The sequence below is a fragment of the Paralichthys olivaceus genome, chromosome 11 (genome assembly GCF_024713975.1).
Source record: "Paralichthys olivaceus isolate ysfri-2021 chromosome 11, ASM2471397v2, whole genome shotgun sequence".
NCBI lineage: Eukaryota > Metazoa > Chordata > Actinopteri > Pleuronectiformes > Paralichthyidae > Paralichthys > Paralichthys olivaceus.
The window spans coordinates 3,286,998-3,307,439 of NC_091103.1; the positions used below are offsets into that span (position 1 = coordinate 3,286,998).

Here is a 20,442-nt window from a genome sequence, read left to right on the forward strand (position 1 = left end):
GAGGAACTAAGAGTCTAAGCTGTTGTTGTCTTCTGTTTCACAACTCGTATGTAAACGCACCTTGTCGAAAAATCTGTTGTACGTGGACACACAATTTCAATCCCGCAAGCGAAAGACACTCAACAAGGGATCAGTCATCGAAACGAGGTTTCATATGATCCATGATGAATCTTCAAGGTTGGTAAAATAAATGTCCAAAGGGTTTTCCTTCTTTGAAACATGTTAAAAGGTTCAGGAAGTAGGATTTTATGAAGACGATGGTTCAGCGAGTCAAAGACTAGATTATATTCCATCTGCTTAAGAAGTCAGTAACTTAATAGAAAGTAGTAGTTTTAAAGTAGTTTTTAAAACTTAAAAATATCTTAAGGTCCGAATATCTTGGTCACTGTTTTTAATTGTCTCCTGTGAGGGGCTTGTGACAAATCTCCGACAAGCTGGGGTTCATATTGAGATATCTCTATAATCCGGCCGCTGATATCACGGCTACATCACGCTGCATTGAGAGGAACTGACGACTCGGTTGTTAGCAACAGAAAGACAGAGCAAAATAATATGTCTCTCTTAAAGAAGACACTTTGACAAGTCAACAGTGGGTAAATCATAGGTAAACATAATGAAATGAATAACTGGAATTCTTCAAACGAACAGAATGTTAATGTTTATCTGAACATGACAAGTCGAAGTATGTGCTGTGAATATTGTTTTTCCCGCTCTCTCTTTCTCTGAACATCAATTCTTTCAAATTGTTCCTCCAATTATACACTCCTCTCTGTCTCAGACCCCCCCCGTCTTTTCATTCTTTGCTTTCTTCACTGTTTATTCCCGACTCCCTAAAGAATCACTACTTCTTTCAGAGCGAGCTGTTCTCTCTGAGCTCGTCTCAAGGGAACCTTGCGGGCCACCTATTGCCCGTGAGCTTGATTTCACTGATCTGCCTTATTAATCCACTTTTATCACCTCTGATCAGTACGTAATTGACAAGTTAGTTCTTTCATATTCCACATTTAACTTAAATAGGCAAGCGTTAAGATTCAGCCGATCAGATTTATCTTTACAGGTGAAAAAAAACCATTCTATATATTTTTGACAAGAAACTCAGCGAGCCTTAATGTGGAGATCCCCCCCCCCCTCCTCCACCACCACAACCTCCCACTCATAACAGCTAATCACGCCCTCTGTGCAAAGCTGCTATATACTGCCTGAGCAGAATGTGGAGAAGACATTAATCACATGCTCGGGGATGCTCCTAAACTGTTCTGATGCACGTACAAAAGGAATGGGAAGATAATGAGACAAGGAAAAAAACTTGGAAAGAGACGAGGGAGTGGGAAGGGAGGGAGAGAAAGAGAGAGAGGAGGAAAGAAAGAGCTCTTCCCAGAGCTGGTAATTAATCAGTACAGTAGCCGTATGCTGCCAGCCTGCACAATCATAATTAATTACACACAAGAGCGCACTTGGAGCAGGATGAGGACGGTGGAGACAGGAGAGCAGGGGGAGAGGTGAAATGAAGTGATTCTGTTCACACAGAGGGATTCCAACGTGGAGGACTAAAAGTGATATACTGAATATCCAGATGTTATAGCTTCAATATTTAACTAATTATCACCCCCACCAAGATTATTTTGTAAGCCGGAGTGCACAGAAACAACTGGGGTCAGGATTGTTTTTGCTGCTTTCTTTAACATTGTGACATTGGGCTTCTTTCCACATTCTCTCCGGGAATAATTCACGGATCTAGATGAAAGAAAATCAGGCCCATTGAGGGAATTGATGACTATGAGTGCAGCTCGATTCAATTTAAGGAGAGTGGAAGAGGTCTGTGTTTGTAGAAAGTTGGGGTGATCAACACTGGCACAGCAGAGGGAACCATATTCATATTCAGACCCTGCCTGCATGCCTAACAGCCATAACTATCAATCTTCTCACTGCCTGTCTGTCACAGGGTTTCCTTTAAAAATGTCTCTATACCCAAATAGAGATTAAATGACACTGGCGATGTCATCGGGGTCTTTTCCTGACAGAGCCCCTCGACAGCCGTAGAAAACATCATTTTTATTTGTTAGGTAAAGCTGAGCCTCTTTCGGTTTGATTGGAAATAATTTGCATAGTATTACAAGCATACAGTTCTGCTGTCCATGTGATCTTTACGATGTTTGGGAAGATTTAATTCAACGGACAATTATCAATTTAGTTCCATTTCCAACAACCTCAACAATAAAACTGTCATAACTGATGCTCATTATATTTCACACACTTAATGGTTTCTTAAAAAGAAAGTAAATCGTCTCCGCAGCATGTTAAAGGAATAGGTGTTATGATCACACAATATTTAATGATTATTCAAAACTAACATCAACATATAACAGATAACCATGGAGAAATAGTCTGTTTCCCACATTTGTTGTTTTCAAACAGCTTTGTTTCAGTAAAGGTTTCTGTGTGAGGGTTAGAATGAGGATTTGAGGATATCTCATCCATCTCGAAACCTTTAGTCCACAGTTTGTAACAAACAGTAAAGAACCTGTACTCGTACCTGCTCATTTAAAAATAAACCTTGAACTTCTCCCAGGCTCTGACCAGTGTGACCGTGCGTTCTCGCAAGAGAGCAACAAAACAAAGAAGTCACATAACTCAAAGCAGCTCTGTCGACGTCCTACAAAACCACACAATGTCGCGGGAAATGGATTTTCCTCCGGAGAAACTCGTCTGCTGCGTGGCTGCGCTTCACAAGCTTGTTAGCAAAGGAAAGGTGGCCACAGATGAACTTTTCACTGCAACACATTCTGCGAGAAGTTTTACTGTACCACTCATCTGAAAGTTTTCATTACATGTACTAGCTGGGGGGAAGATTATGAGCAATACTTTCTTTGCCTTTGAAGCTAAGTTCAATATACACAGTGTTGATAATTCACATCTGCTGGGCAAACACATGGTGCAGTGCAGTCAGGAGAGGCAGACTAACTGTTAAAGAATCTGAGATGCTGTGGGTTATGATGTGCACCATGTACATTTTTTATTTGGCTTTAAACCCGCCTGAATGAAACTTCAATCACAAGAAAAAACTTTTATTTCTAAAAATATCATACATTATAGACTGTGAACCTCGGTCTTTGGACAAGCTAATATCGGCGCAACACACTGTGGGAGGATTCTCATCAGACCTGTACCTGTGATAAAAATCACAGTGATGTTTGTGTGTATGCTGACAGCGGTAAGAAAATAAAAGCGTGTGAACCCAAAGGACTGAACTGGTTTTCTGGTTTGTATAAATTGGTCATAAAATGGGATTTGATCGTGAAGTCACAATCACAGGTGAACAATGAGCTTCAGCTAATAACCAACAAACAATTATTATTGTGTGTCTCGTTCTTTAACACACCCAATAAACCTTTAAAGTTCTTGTTTAACTGAGCTCATTCCACGTTACCTCTTCTGGGTTAATGTCAGAGCTCGTGACGCAACTTGGATTTTTTTTCCTTCATAATAGGCGGTAATTATTTGACATAGCAAAACTGTAACATTATTATTATATTATTATTATTATTATCATTAGTCTTTCTCTTTATTTCATAGTGTGGTCTATCAGTTTAAGAGCAGGACTTGTTGATTTCACGTTTAGACTATGTAATGCTTTCATTTAAAACCCTGTGCTCACACTCAAATATGCTCTGCATGCGCTTAGATTTGCTCTGCGTGAGCTAAAACTGAGATCTTGCACTTGGATCTTTGGTTGATTGGACAGATTTCCTGCGCTCCAGCCTCAACTCTCCTCCTCGAGTTTATGCTGCTTCTGTGCGCATGTGAAAACGTCAGCTCTCGGGTTTCTCCACCAATTTCACAATAAATTCAAGCGCTACTTGAACACTGGGGAATCAAAACATCACCCGGACTCCATGTTCCGTGCCTTGACTACAACACTGGGCTACATCATGATTGTGATGTAGTACCCATGACTGTACTTCTCAACTGGAACGATGCTATGCTGTCATGTTTGCATGCACTGCCATCTGTGCTGTGTTTCCTTCCTGAACAATTCAACCTGAGTTTCCACAAAACACATTCCCCATGAGCTCTGTTCAGTGTCAAGGTGATCTTTGACAAACCTCCGGCCGACCGTGATGCTACTTTGGTCGAGCAGCGATACGGGCCCCTTGCTGTTCAATGACCAGTGGCGTTAAACGACTCCAGTGATTGTTCCAGCTGTAACTCTGTACTTCCTTCTATACTTCATTGTACATTCAATCACATTAGTCATCTGGACACCGAGTTGTGGAGAGAGTAGCCGAAGCAGTGAGTTATCTCCATTTATAGACAATCAATCCAACTGTGAATGATGATTATCTCAACTCTTTCATATTACTCTGCAACCCCTTTCTAGCTTTATGCAAATCAACAATTCAGCAAGTCTTCTGAGATCTCATTTTTGTGAGAAGCATGATTCTCTTCAGCAGATGCTTCTGGTGAATATAAACTCTCAACATTTGACTTCTTTTAAAAGTCAAAGAAAAAATTCAACCTCAATCTTTCATTGGTTTGCTAACTCTTGACTCCTGTTAACTTCCGTGGATGTCATTACCTTGGAGGCTTCTCATAGTTTTACCAACAAAAGAAAACAATTATTAGTGTGTCACTAGTTAAAAAACATTGTGTTTGTCAGAGAGATAAAGATCTGAACAATGTTCGAGACAGTCATGCATAATTCACTTCATCCCAGAGGACTGACTTTCTTTTTCTTGCCACTGTATATGTAATTATTTTTACTCCCATGCATAAACGCATAATGGAAATATAGGATTAAACAAATCAGAACTGGGAGTCAGACTTCCCTCTTATTTGAAATTGGGTGGAATAACACATAAAGCATCAATCATGTTTAAATAAAAAGCAAAAATGACGTTATTTACTGGACGTAAACTACTGTGCAAACTTTGTAAGAAACTTTTTTAGTTGATACGTTTTGGATTCATCATGCACTGGCATCAGGGAGGTGCAGCAGGACAATGACACCACACAAAGTGCCCGTTATAAAGAACTATCATCAGGGACGGGAACAACAAACAACAACAGAGGGTCTGGCCCCCGCGGAGCTCTGATCTGATCATGGAGTCAGTCAAGGATTGAATGAAGAGAGAGGAGCAACTGAGGCAACAAAAACAAAATGCCTGCCCAAGTCCACCTCTGAGATTTGAAACCAAATACTGTTTTGCTGCACTTTGTATGAAGTCAAGATACATTAAGAAACTATTCATTGTATTATCATTCAAAGCAGCTTCATGTAATTGTTCCTCTAATTCTCCTTCTAGGACATAAACCCTGCCTTCTCCATGTTAGCAGATAGGGACAAAGACAAAACCAAAAAATCAAAGTACAAGTTATTTCTTAAAGATGTTTTTTTTGTTATTTAAAGTCGTTCTTATCGCACTGTTGTAGTCAATACTGAGGACAATGTGGACAACGAAGGGCTTCAGGCCGAGGGCCACAGACAAGGTTGAGGGGCCGCATTTATTTTAAAGATCTGACTGCGGGGAACTCCTCGGAGCGCAGCTTCCATCACAACAGAAGTCACCGTCCAGACACACACAACAGCAGTCGTAAGTAAACACTCACCCTCTTCTCATCTGTGACAATGTAGTTGCGGCCGTGCCTCTTGGTCAGATGTGGTGCCAGGACATCAAAGCGCCTGCGGAACTCAGAGAACACCATGTGGTCTGGGTATCCTAGAGACAGGCATGGAGCAGAACAGAGATTAGAGCCTCACAACAAGAGAATAAACACCAAGGTTAGAAGAGAGCCACCTGTCAAAGGGCAACTTTTATTTTCAGAAGAAATACTGCCCGATTTTAAAAGTTACCTCAACAGACTTAGGAGCAGAGGCAAAGTGAGGAAGGTTTGACAGGTTGAGATGTTGGAGGTCACAGGGGTTTTGTCAAGGCTTTTATAGAAGTATGAACAGTAACAAAGGCTATGGAAAGAGATTTTTACTGAGGGACAAAGGGCTAAAGGACCTAAATCACCTTTGAATGAAGACAGAAAATAATTGGACAGCAACCGGTTAAAGGTTATTTGAACCCTGTCAAATTCTATAGCGCTGGAAGTTAATTTTATCACTGGATTCAAATCATTTGGGCATGAAAGGAAGAAAAGTGTAGGTTCATACTGATATCATCAGACAGACAAATGAATAATTGAAGAGGTTGAAAGCAGGTTTAACTTGGGAGACTGGAACATTTAAAAAAGTAAATTTTGTATCTGACAGAATAGCTGTGGATATACAGTACATGGGCGAAGCCTGAATGGTTAAGTGGAGGAAATAATGATAGCTTGAATTGTCAAGGTCAGAGGAAGCAGAGAAGCAGATCATTTGTTCAACCATGAGGGTTGAAGCATTGGTTAATCTACGGCAACACTTGGTTAAAAGATAACACAACACTCATCAACCAGTTGCTTTAACCAGAATTTCATTTTTTTCCAGGCTCAATAAGAAATATCATTTCTATGTGATATGGCAGCAGATATGATTTACAAATAAACTAAACATTCCTCCTCACCTTGCCTATAGATGCGCAATGCATCCAGCAGCTTTGACCCTCGGAGCTGAGCTCTCAGGAGGCCGACATCCAGAGTCATGAGGCCCGAGTCAGGGCTCTCACCGTGTGTCACACGTGGCTCACCTCCTCCGCCCACTGCCTCTGCTTTGGGCAGCAGGCAGTGGACAAAGTGAACCCTGGAGCGACGAACCATATCAATCAGAGCGTCCTAAAAAAAATTAAAAAAAAACAGAAAGGACATGACTGTGACATCAGCTCCTGCTTGTTGTCAGTAAGTGAAACCACTGATTAGATCTCAAGTCATGTTTAAGATGGGGAGAGAAGTAAGCTGGGAATTACATGCTGCCAACAAGCTCTATGTGATGAAAATGTCAATCAGTGTTGTTTGTGCAGGTCCAAACCTTTGAGAGAGAAGTATTTAGAAGACACAGAGAAGAAACACTAGTGTGTGTGTGTGTTGGGGGGGATTATGGGTGCACAGGGGCTTTAAAAATGCAACTAAGGCGTCCTTAGTGCAACATAAAATCTCTTTAAATGCTTTAACTTTACTAATATACTTCATTTTGCTTTAAGTACGTGGATGCTTTTATGCAACAATAACATGAATATTTATTATATGCTTTGACATTATTTTGGTAAAAAAGAGAAGGAGGCACTACTTTTTATACAAAATCTCAAAACCTGCAGAAACTGTGAACTTGGGTTTCAGAACAGCCACAATAAGATAAGTAGCCTGAGAACTGGATGATGAACAGAAAGGTAATAAAAGAACAGACGGATTCCAGAATCCATGCAAGAGCATGGAGGTAGCTTCAAGTATCTGATTTCGCAAATAACAATGATAATGAACAATAATAAAAATAACCAGTACTATGTACAATGGTTTTTTTTTTTGGTTTTAAAATAGTTTTAATCACAGATTCATCTGCTTACCACTTGGAGTTTGACCTGGATGCACAGGCTCTTCTTCTTGACGGCAGCCACACCTGTGGTGAAGGTTTTCCTCATGCTGGTGGCCCGTCGCAGGGCGAGCTGAGAGCTGCCTTCAAGACCAGCTATGGAGCCCGACAACACGGTGGCCCCGCTGGCCCGGCCCATAAACAGCCCACTGATATTCTTCCTGTGGTGGCAGGAGGAAGAATTGTCTTTACACTCACAGCCAAAGTCATTTCCATTCCAATCGAAACCAAGTTGAAGTGACTTTTGCTTTGTGAGATTTTCACGCTGGAAGTAGCCGTGAGAAGATGGTTAATTGAAAATGCGTTATCAGAATTAGTCCTTCATGTGTGCAGCTTTTATGATTTACTACACACGTAATTTCATTTAAACATTGCATATCAGAGATCTGTTGATCAATCAACACAATCTTCAGACCTAAGTTCGCAACTTTTCAAAATAAAAGATAAATTCAGCTCATTACAAAGCATCGCAGAAAAACTATGTAGCTGCAATTTTGACCCGAGGTTTGAACCAGTTGCTGACCACTGCCGGAGATGATCCCCGAGGACATAGAAGAAGACATGCTCAACTCTCTCCACAGACTGAAGGCACGCTGCCCCGCCCCCACTGACTCCTACACAGCACTATATTTATTCAGTTTTCTAATATCTAATATCTAATATTGAATGTATCACGTGTCCCAATAGCAGCAAACTCGTCACTGCAAAGTGTTAAGTTTGCGTGTATGGACAGAAAGACAGACAGACGTTTGTAGAAGTAGTAACTAGATAAGGTTGCGGCATTCGAACTATTATTGAATGGAACTGAGAGACTCTACCATCTGCAGCTTCAGCAAAAATCCAGATTCATCAGACCAGGCTGCTTTTTTCAGTCTTTAACTCAGTTCTGCTCTCAGCCAACAGGAGTTGAACCTGATGTGGTATCTGCTGTTTTAAACCATCCACCTCAAGGTTGGACGTGTCGTTCATTCTGAGCTATGCTTTGGAACCACTCCTGATTTATCACTAAACTTTTCAGTCCACTGGAAATTTCATTACTCTAGCTTGTCAGTTTGTGTGATTTCCACCCTCATATTTTGTAATGAAGGTTGATAGGTTGACAGGGATTCAATGTTGGAGGCTTGTCCCGGGAAAGTCATCTGGTGCAGACAAGAAGTTTTGTTTTTCTCTGTAAGTTAAGAATCAAATAACTGGTAGAGTTACACAAGAAGAGACACCACAGTACTGGAAGCAGTGTTTGACACAGCACCACGGACTCTGTGTGTAAGACTGTGTTGCACGTACTTCTGGGAGTCCTGCAGCAGTGTGGCAGCGTTTTGGGCAGCAGGGTTGTGCTTGGCATGGCTCAACCAACCCTGAGCATTGTACTCCACCCAGTTCGTCCCGTGGCTGTGACCGAGCAGAAAGAGGTGGGGCTTCTCTCCGCGCAACAGCAGACCAGCTCCTGCAGCACAAAGAGAAGATTTTCATAGTTCCCTCCGGTGACATCAGGAGCACGGACATTGCTGTTTGTTATTCCTACAACTCTCCACTGAACCGCTGATGACGGGTTGAGTGCTCACCTTTGTTTTCTCCCTGTGCAGAGCCGTAGTAGCTGAACAGTCTCTCCAGCATCGTCTCCTCTGAACCTCCGGGCTGAACGGCCTCCTCCTCCATCAGCCACAGAAGGCCCCGAGCCTCGTCCGTCCTGGCCAGAGTGCGAACCTGCGACGGATATGAACGGTCACAAATGTCACCAACTTTTTCTTCGATAATCACTTTGACCTTGATGGAGACAATCTTGAGGTCAAGGACAAATGTGTATAGAAAACATTATTCACTACTTAAGATCATGATTGGACACTATGCATGTACAAAACAGCCAAATAAAAATGTTTAAGAAAATAATTATAGCAAAAAAAGCGACATTGGGCAAATAAGAGTCTGACCAGCTATAGCTTGACATCTTTCCAGACTCATGTTCCCTGAAGCTTTAGAGCTGATACTGGGTTTTATTTGTTAGATATGCAATTCACTCAAAACTGTTATACCTAATTTTGGCAGAGGAAACATTTTAATATTTAATCTTACACGATAAAGTCCCCAGAGGTTTTCTGCAACCTCGACCTTCAAAGTCAAAGCTGCAGCAAATTCAAAACTACTGACGAATATTGACTAAACTGATTAGTTATTCCCCAAAGTCAAATCTTTCTGATGTGATTAAGAGAAACTACAAAAGCTTTTTCTATATCGAAGGTGATTGTGGAGGTTTCTGGTGATAATAAACACTGTGTTTTATTAAATAACTTCTGGACGTGTGTCTACCTTTGATTAAATACATGAATTATAGATGGGATGACTTTTTCTATCTTGGAGACAAGGGCGTCCCTGATGAATTTTATATCCATGTTGATGATGAGAGACACAAGACAAGGACTTGATGGTAAGATTGGATCTTTGTTAGGCTTCAGACGGACGTATAGAACCCAGCAGGGGAACTATCACGTCGTGGTGATTTGTTTTAGGCATTAGGTTGAGAGCATCTGGAAGTTCTTCCTGTGTTAGGGGTGAGTCTATATTGGCTTGTTATTCGCTGAGCTGTGGAAAATCAATACTGCTGAGAAATGAGTTGATGTCTTCCTCACTTGGGTAATTTCCTGATAAATACAAGCTGGCGTAGAAACATTGGAAAACGTGTATTCATCTCTTCAGGTGAGTGTGTGAGCGTCCCCGATGAGTTCTTATGATTGAGATTGTTGCTTTTTTATTTGTTTTGTATTTACCAGATTTATTGTTGTAGTGGAATTTTCTTATTGGATATGGAACTGATTTCATTATTTCTGATTTCATGTAGTTGAAATGTATATTTTCCTATTCTTTGTTTGTGTTAACAGACGGTGAAATGGTCTTTCTTCTTTTCACAGTTTTCCTGTCTCTCATAAAAGAGCTGGTGATGACTGTGGGGAGTCATTTATTTCCAGGAAGGGTGCCCGCTGGCTTTTATTGGAATTGCCAAAGCCTGGGCTCTTGAGAAGAGATGTGTTATAGCGCCATCTGGTGATACTGTGGGTTTGTACATGCTAAATATACTCCATGTGTTACAGGGTCACGGTTGCCACACTGCGACGGGTGGACCTCTGAATTTCTGTGAGGAAGGAATCCACGCATGGATGCGAAAGAGTGAACATTTAGATATTCATTTTTTTGTCTTGTGAAAACATGTTTACCTTATTCACTTTATTTAACACCAGGCTGATTTGATTAAATTTGCAAAAACTGGCATATATAACAAACCACAGCCGAGGATTCTAACTTTCTAGCTTCAATAACTTTCCTCGTTATGCCTCTAACATTGTTTTTCACACAACACGTCACCGCATCAGAGCTGAGTGAGTCGGCACACTCACACAGGCTCTCGGTAATTGGCCAGAGCTGAAATATTTGCAGTAAGCAGCCATCAACAGCGGCCGCATTGATATTTCAACACTTCTTTCTTTACTGATCGATGAAATTGTAATTTCATGAGCAACTATTCTACTGGAAGAGAGCAAAATAAAGATTCTGCAGAAAGGTATAACTGTCTCATGAATTATCCTGGAAGAATTCCTGCCATGGTTTTTTTCTTTCCACTTTCAATAAGTGCTTCCAAATCAGCCCCTGGCGTTAATAACACACAAGTTCCCCACTTCCTGTTTTGTTGTGTTCCGAGTAACCGAGAGTAAAGTTTTGCAACTGAAATTGAAATGGCTGACCTGGTTCTGGTATATTATTTAAATCAGGTCTTCATGTTTAATTCAAACCAGGGCTCTGGTCTCTATTTCTACCTCAGCCGAGGAGGCTGCATATTCACCGTTGTCCTTTTGTTAGTTAGCACAGCTAGGAGAAAAACTACTGGAGAGATTACAACAAAACCTGGTGGAGGGAGGCAGTGTGGGTCAGGGAAGAACCCATTCAGATAGATATGGTGTGTTTTGACATTTCAGTGGGAACAATTCATGGATCTTGATGAAAAATAAATCATTACGATCCATATGAAGAGAACTAATATCTATAATGACATGTAGTGCAGCTTGGTGGTACAGTTGGGAGTGTATGAGCTCTGCTGAGCGCTGTTCTATTTGAAAATATAGTCAGGCAGGTTTTTGACTTCAACGGGTCCAAACTTCAGGATCCATGATGACTATTAATACGTCAACAGGCAGATAAACACATCTTTTCATATAAGACTGTATCCAGGTCTTTGATTATTTGGTAGCTTTAGATGAGTTTTAGTCCTGAAGTTAATTGAAATGCACAGCTCACTAACTTCTTGCAACCTCATTTTGTGGGTGAAAGCTGTTTTTAACTGCTGCATCAACGTGATCCAAGTATCCGAAGCCAAACTCTTCTGTCTAAAGCAGAAGATGCATCCTGCTCATTTACTCTTCATAAAAAACTTCAATACAGACCGAGTGGATTAAACATTGCTTGAAATATGACAAAAACTTAATTTGATCTCTGAAAAATGTGGAGGTCTTTAGGAGAGAGTAAATGTAATAATCTTGCTATAAAACCAGCAAACTGATAAATGATCTTTGGATGGTTGGATGGTTGGGCGAGCCCTGACACGGCCTCATAAACTGCAGATTAATGCCACAACTGCTGCTCTTCTTGTCAACACAAATGTCTGAATCTTGCTCCGTGGCTACTTCTGCTGTGATTTGTACAGTCTGATAAACTTTAAATCGTTTGCTTGGCAGAGATCAGACCGTCTAAATAAAGAGGAGGGACCTCTGTAACAGGCACCGTTTTGATTAAATCGAAAGTTAGATAACTCTCAGTGTCTTTCAGTCGAGACGAGGTGTGCTGCTGAAACTTATTCTCAACAAGCTTGTTAATACGTTTGATCAGAAATGACAAGCTGGGGATTCAGCTTTGTTGCATTAATTAATATTAATAATTGTGTGATTATTTACAAAAAATGGGAATTTGAAATAAAGCATATGTTGATTTGTTGCATATTTTCTGCAAAGGCCTGGTGCCACACACGTGTACTTCTAATAACTGGCATCCCTGAGCAGAGAACGGAGAGACCTGCCCACAACTCAAACTCAATTCCATTTAATACTGATGGAAAAGGAGGAAATCCAAAAAGAAATGGAGCAAATAAATTAAAAGGGCCACAATCACGAAGAGACAAACCAAAGAGGATGGAGGCAACGGGCCTGGAACAGCATGTTAATCATCGATGTCTGCGTTTGTCTCTAAGGGTAAAGATTTAATTTGAAAAAAAAAATGATGTTATGGGTTGTTAACATCAAATATGTGGCTGATGAATAAGAATTACACTTCATCTGGGACAAGCAAGAGAAACAATTACAAATGAGCTCATCGCTATAGAGAAGAGAAGGCTTGTTAAAACCGTATTTATTCTGTCTACTTCAAAGATCAAGTCAATCTGTGTTTTAGGCTCAACTGAAAAATTGGAAAAAGTTCAAATTTATGTTTTGATTTAGACTGAAAATATTTCAGTCATGAACCAACCAACCATTCCTTTCTCTAGGTCATAGAACTGAATCCTCGGAACTACCCGTGTCTTTTTGTTTCTTTTGCCGAACTGATCGATCATGCGTGGTACATGTGGTACAAAAAATATGGAAACGTGAATCTGAAGTCCGTTGACAGGGAAAGTTAAGTTACAGTATTTAAAAATAGACACTGCTCCTTGTTAACGAATGCATCTAAATTAAACAAAACTTACCTCTGCACAATGCATCAGCGTCATCCCGAAGTCAAATGAGCACAAAGCTGAAGTTTTCTTTCCCGGCTCTCGGATCAGATGGCTTTAGTGCTCAGTGATACGAGCTTTGCTAGATTAGCCCTGAGCTACAGTTATTTGCTCTTGCCAGGGGTGATGAATGGGGCTATTTGCTGGCTCTGTCATATTTTGCAGCCCACGTTTACACTGCGACCTGATTTGCATTAATGTCTTTCTGACTAAGATAAAAATAAATAAATAAAAAAAGCTCAAACTAACGACCCTTGAATCTGAACGGGGAACAGCCTCAGCGCTTTACCAAACGCAAACTCAAAGTTAAGATGTGCTGTTGCGACGAACACGCATTTTCTCATGACGCGCTCCAGGAGCACAACAGCATCATATGCACAGATGCATGGAACAGAGACAGTGTAGAGGAGGTTTCTTGTGCTTACCAGAGCTTGGGTTGAGGCTTGGTCAATAGCTGCTACAGACCGCGAGGTACTGCACTCTATGTCATCTAAAGCAAGCTCTATGTTTTCCTAGACGCAGGAGGGGATAAAGGCTCAGGTTAGTGATCTACAGCAAACTAATCAGCAGAAGATGATTCAATCAATAAATCACAAGTGGAGCTATTCAATGCAATTATGACATTAGCCATTACTAGATTGTAGATTGGGTTGTGCAAGTATTTGTAATTAGTGCAATGTTTCTATAATATTTCTCATTTGATTATGCATATGAGTATAATTGAGTTAGTTTGTCTTTGAGAGTAATATTAACCGATTACGGAAAGTGCAGTGGAAAGGATGAAGGTTTCTGAGACCAGCCTCTGAACGTGGAAGAGTTTCTGTCTGTTTTGTATACATGCTGCTTTCCTGCTTCAATAAACATAATCTGTGTATCACCTATTGTGATATTAATCCATAACTATCTCTGACCGTTCTGACGTGAGTAGAATCCAGCATAATAACCATAACGGTTTTAATTGGAACTGCTTCCAACATTAGTTTTTTTTTTTCTGAGGCCCAATGAATTTCCATTAGCCTCCACTTTAATGGAGGCTAGTAAACCTCAGCAAAAGTAGAGTAAATAAGCTAAGTAAAAAGCTAACGTGTTAATGTGTGTATGTTCCGGGCCAATGTCTAATACTGTCTGCCACGCAGCACCTCCTTATATCTCTCCAGCTCCTGAACGAAGGTGCGTTCGTGGAACAGGGTCTGCAGCCTCTCCTGGGTGTAGTTATGGCAGAGCTCCTCGAAGGTGGCGCCTCGCTGCTGCTGAGCCAGGCGAGGATTCTGGAAACCCGGAGTGTCCACGATCAGCAGCGAGCACAGAGAGTGCTGGCTGGACTTCAGAGCCCTGAAGGACAGAAATGGATCATGATGCAGCTTTGACACTGGGAAGCCAAAGATATAACATGTTTATGCACAACAGAGACTAGATCTTCGTTTAATGTTTCCTCATTCTGAATATTTTTACAGAAAATCAATATACAATAGGGAGGCAGAATAAAAAGAACGGCCGTGAGTCTTTTATGAGATACTTTTTTATGCTAATACATAAATTGTAAAAGTTTTCTGACCGTATCAGAGGTTCTGTACTGTATTAGTTAGTTTTATTGTTTGTCCAATTCACTTGTATCGGTGTAAATTAACAATAAGGTTTGGTGTCAATTCCTTTAGGGTGTGTAAACTGTAAAGATGCAGCTGTTTGCAAAGGTTTATATTTTGATGATTATATGGTGATAAAAAAAAAAAAGAAGACGAAGAAAGCCCCTGCAGACAATAAAAAAAAACATGAGCCATGAATAATGTTAAGTGAGGTTGTGTAGCAGCCAGTGGCACTAGAAGCATTACACTAATGTAAAGTGTGGAAAGTATAGAAAGATAAATGTGAAACCTTCACGATTAGATGTGACATCTGTGAGTAACACCGTGTGTGGTGGGTTTTCTAAAAGAGCTGCTGCAGAGGCTGTCGTTACAAAGGCGCAGTAAAAACGAAATGAATTGAAAGAAGTGAAGCAGCACATTGATTTCACAGACACCGATATGTAACAAAGCCACAACTAATTGTTGCAAAACAAACGCATCTGAACAAAAGGTACTCCTGGAAGGAAAATTCAAACAACACTATGGATCTGCAGACTGTGTATGTGTACCACAGTAAAGAGTTTATTTGTCTTCTAACATAATAAATGTGGTTTGAAATTGCTGTGACTAATCGATGCGTCAGTGTTAAAGTGCTTTCACTTTTAAAAAGGGATGAAAGAGATGAAGAGAAGCCGTGAGGGAGTTCGGCGTAAACACTGACAGGAGATGAAGTTGCACTTTAAGTGGCATGTGAAGTGTGGCAGTGGAATTAGCTGAGCCGTCCATTCGCTTCACATTTGAAGCTGGAGCTGAACAATGAGTTTGATGCTAGAAAATTAATATGAGAGACTTAATAAGTAGGTTTGAATCTGCATCCCATCACAGAAGAAGACTTGAGATCTGAAGCTGTCTCATATGTAATAACTACAATATAAATGCTTCTTCTACTTCCTGTACAATAAAATTAAAAGAAAAATAAAAGTGATATATTTGAGTTTGGTTGATATTGTGACAGCTGACCTGTTTATGAGGGAGATGACAAGAGTGAAGAGCTCTGAGTAGAGTCCTGATGCCATGGCCTCCAAACACTCCAGAGCTGTGACCTTAGAGCCTGAGAGACAGAGGGGAGATGAAGACGCAGCTTTGGAACATACTACTGCTGACAGACAGTAAACCAGACATCCAGGTTATATGTCTACCCTTTATAAGCAAAACACAGGAAAGGGTTTAACAGCGAAAGCATTTCAAACATGAAAAACAACCACTTAGGGATGCCGACCTAACCTTGATTCTTCTAAAGCGCTGATCAAATTGTGTTCAGAGCAAAGAAAAGTAGAAAACAAGTAGTTTCCAGATTAAATTAGAATATTAAACTATATCTTCCACAACTATCAGTTAGGTATAGCTGACCGCATCGTGAACAGCCAACATCAGCGTGCACATGATCGAACACATGAGATTAAAGACGCTGCAGCTGGGTGTGTACCTGAGCTGTCGCCTTGGCCGCCGTCGTCCTGTGCTCCTCTGAATGACGTGGAATGCTGCAGCCCTTTGGCCTGGTGCTTAAAGACGGAAGAGGAGAGCTCCTCCAAAGTGCAGCCCAGCAGGTAGGCTGCTTTCTGGGCCCATTCATGACGGGCAAACTGCCTGCGTCCCGCTAAAAGAAAAACAAAAATCTATCAAATGCAAGATCATATGTATCAAGGACCAGAGGAGGAAAGATAATAAAGATGACATGAAGAGGGCGGAGGATGAATGGTGTAAAAAGGGGGCATGCTTAAACAGAGATCCATGCTCGAAGAAAATGCATGTGTGGTTTCTGTCAAGCTGCAAAACGCTTTTGCTTTCTCTTAGCTAAGGCTAACACAAACTGAAAACACACTGTAAAAGCACAAATAGAGTATCGACCACAGTCTTAGCCTTTAATCCAGATAAGAATTTCTCATGGCAGGTCTGCGCCGTGTATCCAAAAGAGATGCTTTCTCTCGGTGGCTGACCGGAGCTGAAGGAAAGGAAGCTGTGAGGTTTGTGTGAAAACTGACAGATTCTTTTCTTCAGGTGAGTTTTGTCTTCTGCAGAACGGTTATTCACTGAGCACTTTATTAGGAATTCAGTGGAGCTTCAGATTGGAAAAACAATATGACCTCGGTGACTTTGACTGTGACGTGGCTGTCGGTGTCAGACATTACTGGTTTGGGTAAATGTGAAACTGTTGATATCCAAAGATTTTCAGACACAGAAGTGTCAGTTTCTACTTGTTTATATTGGATTCTTGCAGCAGGATAATGCTCCGTGTCACAAAGTCAAAGTGTCAAACTTCATGAACGTGACAGTAAGACAGGAGCTACCAAGCGTTCCTAATAAAGTGCTCAGTGACTGCATTTCTTTTTCTGACAGGCCTGATTTTGTGAGTTTGTGATTTAAATCTTCTAAATTAGAAAAATCACATCTCAGTAAATCGCCCAGCCCTAGGATGTACTGATGGGTGGAGCGTCTAATACCTGAAGATAACTGCATATTAATTTACAGGAAACAATGCAATGCAACATATACAGATACATATATTATTTTACGGAGAACACCAGTAACTAACACTGTGTGTTCTATTATTTTAATATTATATTAGGACATGTGGCAGTAAGCTTTATCATGTCCATCATAATCATGAGCCCTGGTGTTCCTTCAGGTAACGTTCCTAACATTTAACACATCCTGTACGTGGCATGTTAATCATTGAACTCTGTTGCACTTTGTTGTGAAGCTCCTTTAAGAAAGGTTATGTCTCCTGACTGTCTGTGTTCGCCTGTATGAGGAGAGCATCTCCATTTGGTCAGGAAGCAATTCAAAGCCCATGTATTAGAGCGAACCGTGGTGTCAAAGACTTTAGTCACGGTACCTGAGAATTAACAGGAGCCTTTACCGACGCAAAATTCACGAGGGAACATGGGCTAAACTGGCAAATACAAGTTCTGTGTTAGAAAGTCAAAAACACCAACTAGAAGTAAAAAAATGAAGACGCTTTACTTTACTTTCTTGCTTTTGAGAATGTGTTGCATGAGAACATGTGGGCGGCATGCAGAGGAATCAGAGACAGGTGTTTAAAGAGACAGCAAAGTTGTAAACCCTGTAATTTTCAGCTCACTAACACAGAAAGCGGTGAGACACAAAGAACTGTCTGGAGGCAAACAGCGGTGATGAGGTGAAGAGAGGGGGAGGAGAGGCAGCAACAATAAATATACGCTAATGACTTTAAGGCCTGGGAGGACTGATAAAGGCATTAAGACAGAAAAAACAAACAAGAGAGGCTCTGAAATAAAGTTCTTGAAATGAAAAACTATCAACAACTTGTGTTTTTCCGTTACCTTCATCTCCGTCTGTGTTTGATAGGGCACAGCATGCAAACATGCAAGTAAAGAGAGGGGGTTAGAGATAACACCGTTCATGGACTCATCAATTCAAAGGTACAGGAATGCATAAACATTAGTATTAAACAACACTGACAAAAACCACCCATCATGCTTTTGGAAGAGGGAGCTGAGAGGTTAGATATGTCAGTGTCAGTACCAGTGGATGCTGCGTCCTTGAAGCATTTCCCCCCCCCCCAAAAAAAGACGATTAACTGAACTGAAAGCCTTTATCTTTTTCTAAATGACAACACTCCTGTGCATAAAGCACTTTAAACTGGTACTGCCAGACCAGTGTGGAAGAACTTGATGGGTGTGTGCGCTGAAGTCGAAGCACCACCAGAGCACTGACTAAAGAAGCAGTGATGGACCTCACCAGTGCTGCTGTGGCTAACTATCTGCATGGTTAGATACAACTAGAGGGAGAAAGGGTTTTCATATTTGTGCTTTTATGTTGACAAGCACAAACTAAAAAAATCTGCTCGGACAGCATTTTATAATCCTAACGTCCTGGACGGTGTGTGCATTCAAATATCAAGACTGACACCTAGTGGCAGTCAGTAGAGTTGCATTTAACATCTATGCAGATTTGAGCAGGGTCCTGTCATCATTGATGTCGAGAACTGAGGTGAAGGACGTAAAACATCTACATACTTCTTCTCACCTTTCACATTCTTAAAATCCTTCTTCACCTCCGTTTACACTTATGTGCTGTACAAGCACACAAATGCACAATTTTATCGTCTACGTTCTCGTCACGTGACGACCAACACATTATAATTCCTCAGACAATAATCTAGAAATGTCATACGCTCTGTTTTTGAAGTGTTTTCAGTCAGTAAGTCGGGAGCTCCTACCTTTTGTGGCTCCTGCAGCTCCCAAGTGGTAAATGGCCCCTAGGATGAGCCAAAGGGCTTTCTGCTCCTCACCGGAGATGCCCAGTACCTTCATGGCCGCCTGCAGCTTGGTGAACTGCTGCGAGGCTCGCTGCTTGTCGTCAGGCTGGAGAAGATCACATCAGATCACATAACATCAGATCTATCCGTCAGTCAGTCAGTCAGTCAGTCAGTCCATATGTAAATATGTATAATGGGGTTAGGGTTGTGTATATATTCATGTGAACAAAGTGACTACCAGCTCAAACATTAATATAGGCATTTGTTTCAACACAGGGCTTAAAAAAATACATATGAAAACCATGAAATGATTGAATTTAATTTCAGTGAAACCCTCTATTGTTACCTTAGACTGTGGTATGATCCCAAAAGCACTGTTCTCAGCCAGATGGTTGAAGTGCAGCTCCGTTCTGGATGAGAGGGATCATGGCGTTAGCAGAAAGACATCACTTTTACTCTCATTTCAGTGAACTCTGTGTCAGAGTTAAAATCAACCCAAATACCAGATCGGTTGTGACACTGAAATATAATGACCAATATTATATTTTCTCATCCTGTAAGTCACCTGAGGCTGCTGTCAGCTCCGGCCATCATGTAGTAAAAGATGTTGTAGGTGGACTCTCCCTCAGGTCGTCTGCTCACCCTCAGTTTCTCCAGCAGCATCGTCTAAGCAGGAGGAGACAGCAGGTGTCACACAGTGCATGTACTCAGTAAGTTGTGTGGTAGTGTGAGAGGGTGTCAGTGTTTCAGTGTGCAAACCCTCATCTTGTAAAGACTTTGGATTGTTTGAGTTTATTGAAGCTACAGATATACTGTAGGTGTTGTGTGTTAAGAGTGAAGTGACTGAAGGAAGTAGTGTGAGTGTGAGTGTTTCACCTGGATGGAGGCGGAGGCCACCTGCCCAGCCTGGTCGAAGTCGAGGGACACAACATGGGAGAAGTGGCTGGCATTAGTGTTCATAGCCGTGGAGCTGTTGCCAAACGCCTCCAGGATGGTGTAGACTGCCTGCCACTTCTCAGCTGTGTTGAGAAATGAAATGAATTAATAAATAACACATTTGAAGAGTTCCAGTGTCTCTGTAGCCCCAACACTAAACTGTGACACTTGCAACAGTCCCCTCCCTTCATCAGATGCAACATATTGCTATCACAGCACCTAAATGCTTTCATGATCATTTCTGAAGACGTCAAACACGTTAATCAATTCTGCCCTACCACAGAAAAGAAACGTTTGGCTTTACTGAGCTACACACACATACACTTCTAATGCTTTCCCTGTTGTTGTTATAAAGCACTCTGTCTTACTGTGGGTGCAGGTGGAAATGAAG

The 20,442-nt window shown here is 41.1% G+C and overlaps 1 protein-coding gene across 17 annotated transcripts in view; it reads right to left on the minus strand.

Annotated features, from left to right (window-relative positions):
• The window catches only part of myo18ab (myosin XVIIIA b), a 95,320-nt gene that overhangs the window by 44,833 nt on the left and 30,045 nt on the right, over window positions 1-20,442 (minus strand). For all 17 annotated transcript variants that reach the window (XM_069534568.1, XM_069534569.1, XM_069534567.1 and 14 more), the window contains 13 exons: window positions 19,992-20,134; window positions 19,681-19,781; window positions 19,462-19,525; window positions 19,077-19,221; window positions 16,302-16,472; window positions 15,836-15,926; window positions 14,393-14,585; window positions 13,679-13,765; window positions 9,070-9,211; window positions 8,792-8,951; window positions 7,482-7,668; window positions 6,549-6,756; window positions 5,608-5,717 (listed from right to left, as the gene is read on the minus strand). In XM_069534568.1, coding sequence (XP_069390669.1) covers window positions 5,608-5,717; window positions 6,549-6,756; window positions 7,482-7,668; window positions 8,792-8,951; window positions 9,070-9,211; window positions 13,679-13,765; window positions 14,393-14,585; window positions 15,836-15,926; window positions 16,302-16,472; window positions 19,077-19,221; window positions 19,462-19,525; window positions 19,681-19,781; window positions 19,992-20,134 — 1,802 coding nt within the window. The remainder of the gene's footprint in view (window positions 1-5,607; window positions 5,718-6,548; window positions 6,757-7,481; window positions 7,669-8,791; window positions 8,952-9,069; window positions 9,212-13,678; window positions 13,766-14,392; window positions 14,586-15,835; window positions 15,927-16,301; window positions 16,473-19,076; window positions 19,222-19,461; window positions 19,526-19,680; window positions 19,782-19,991; window positions 20,135-20,442) is intronic.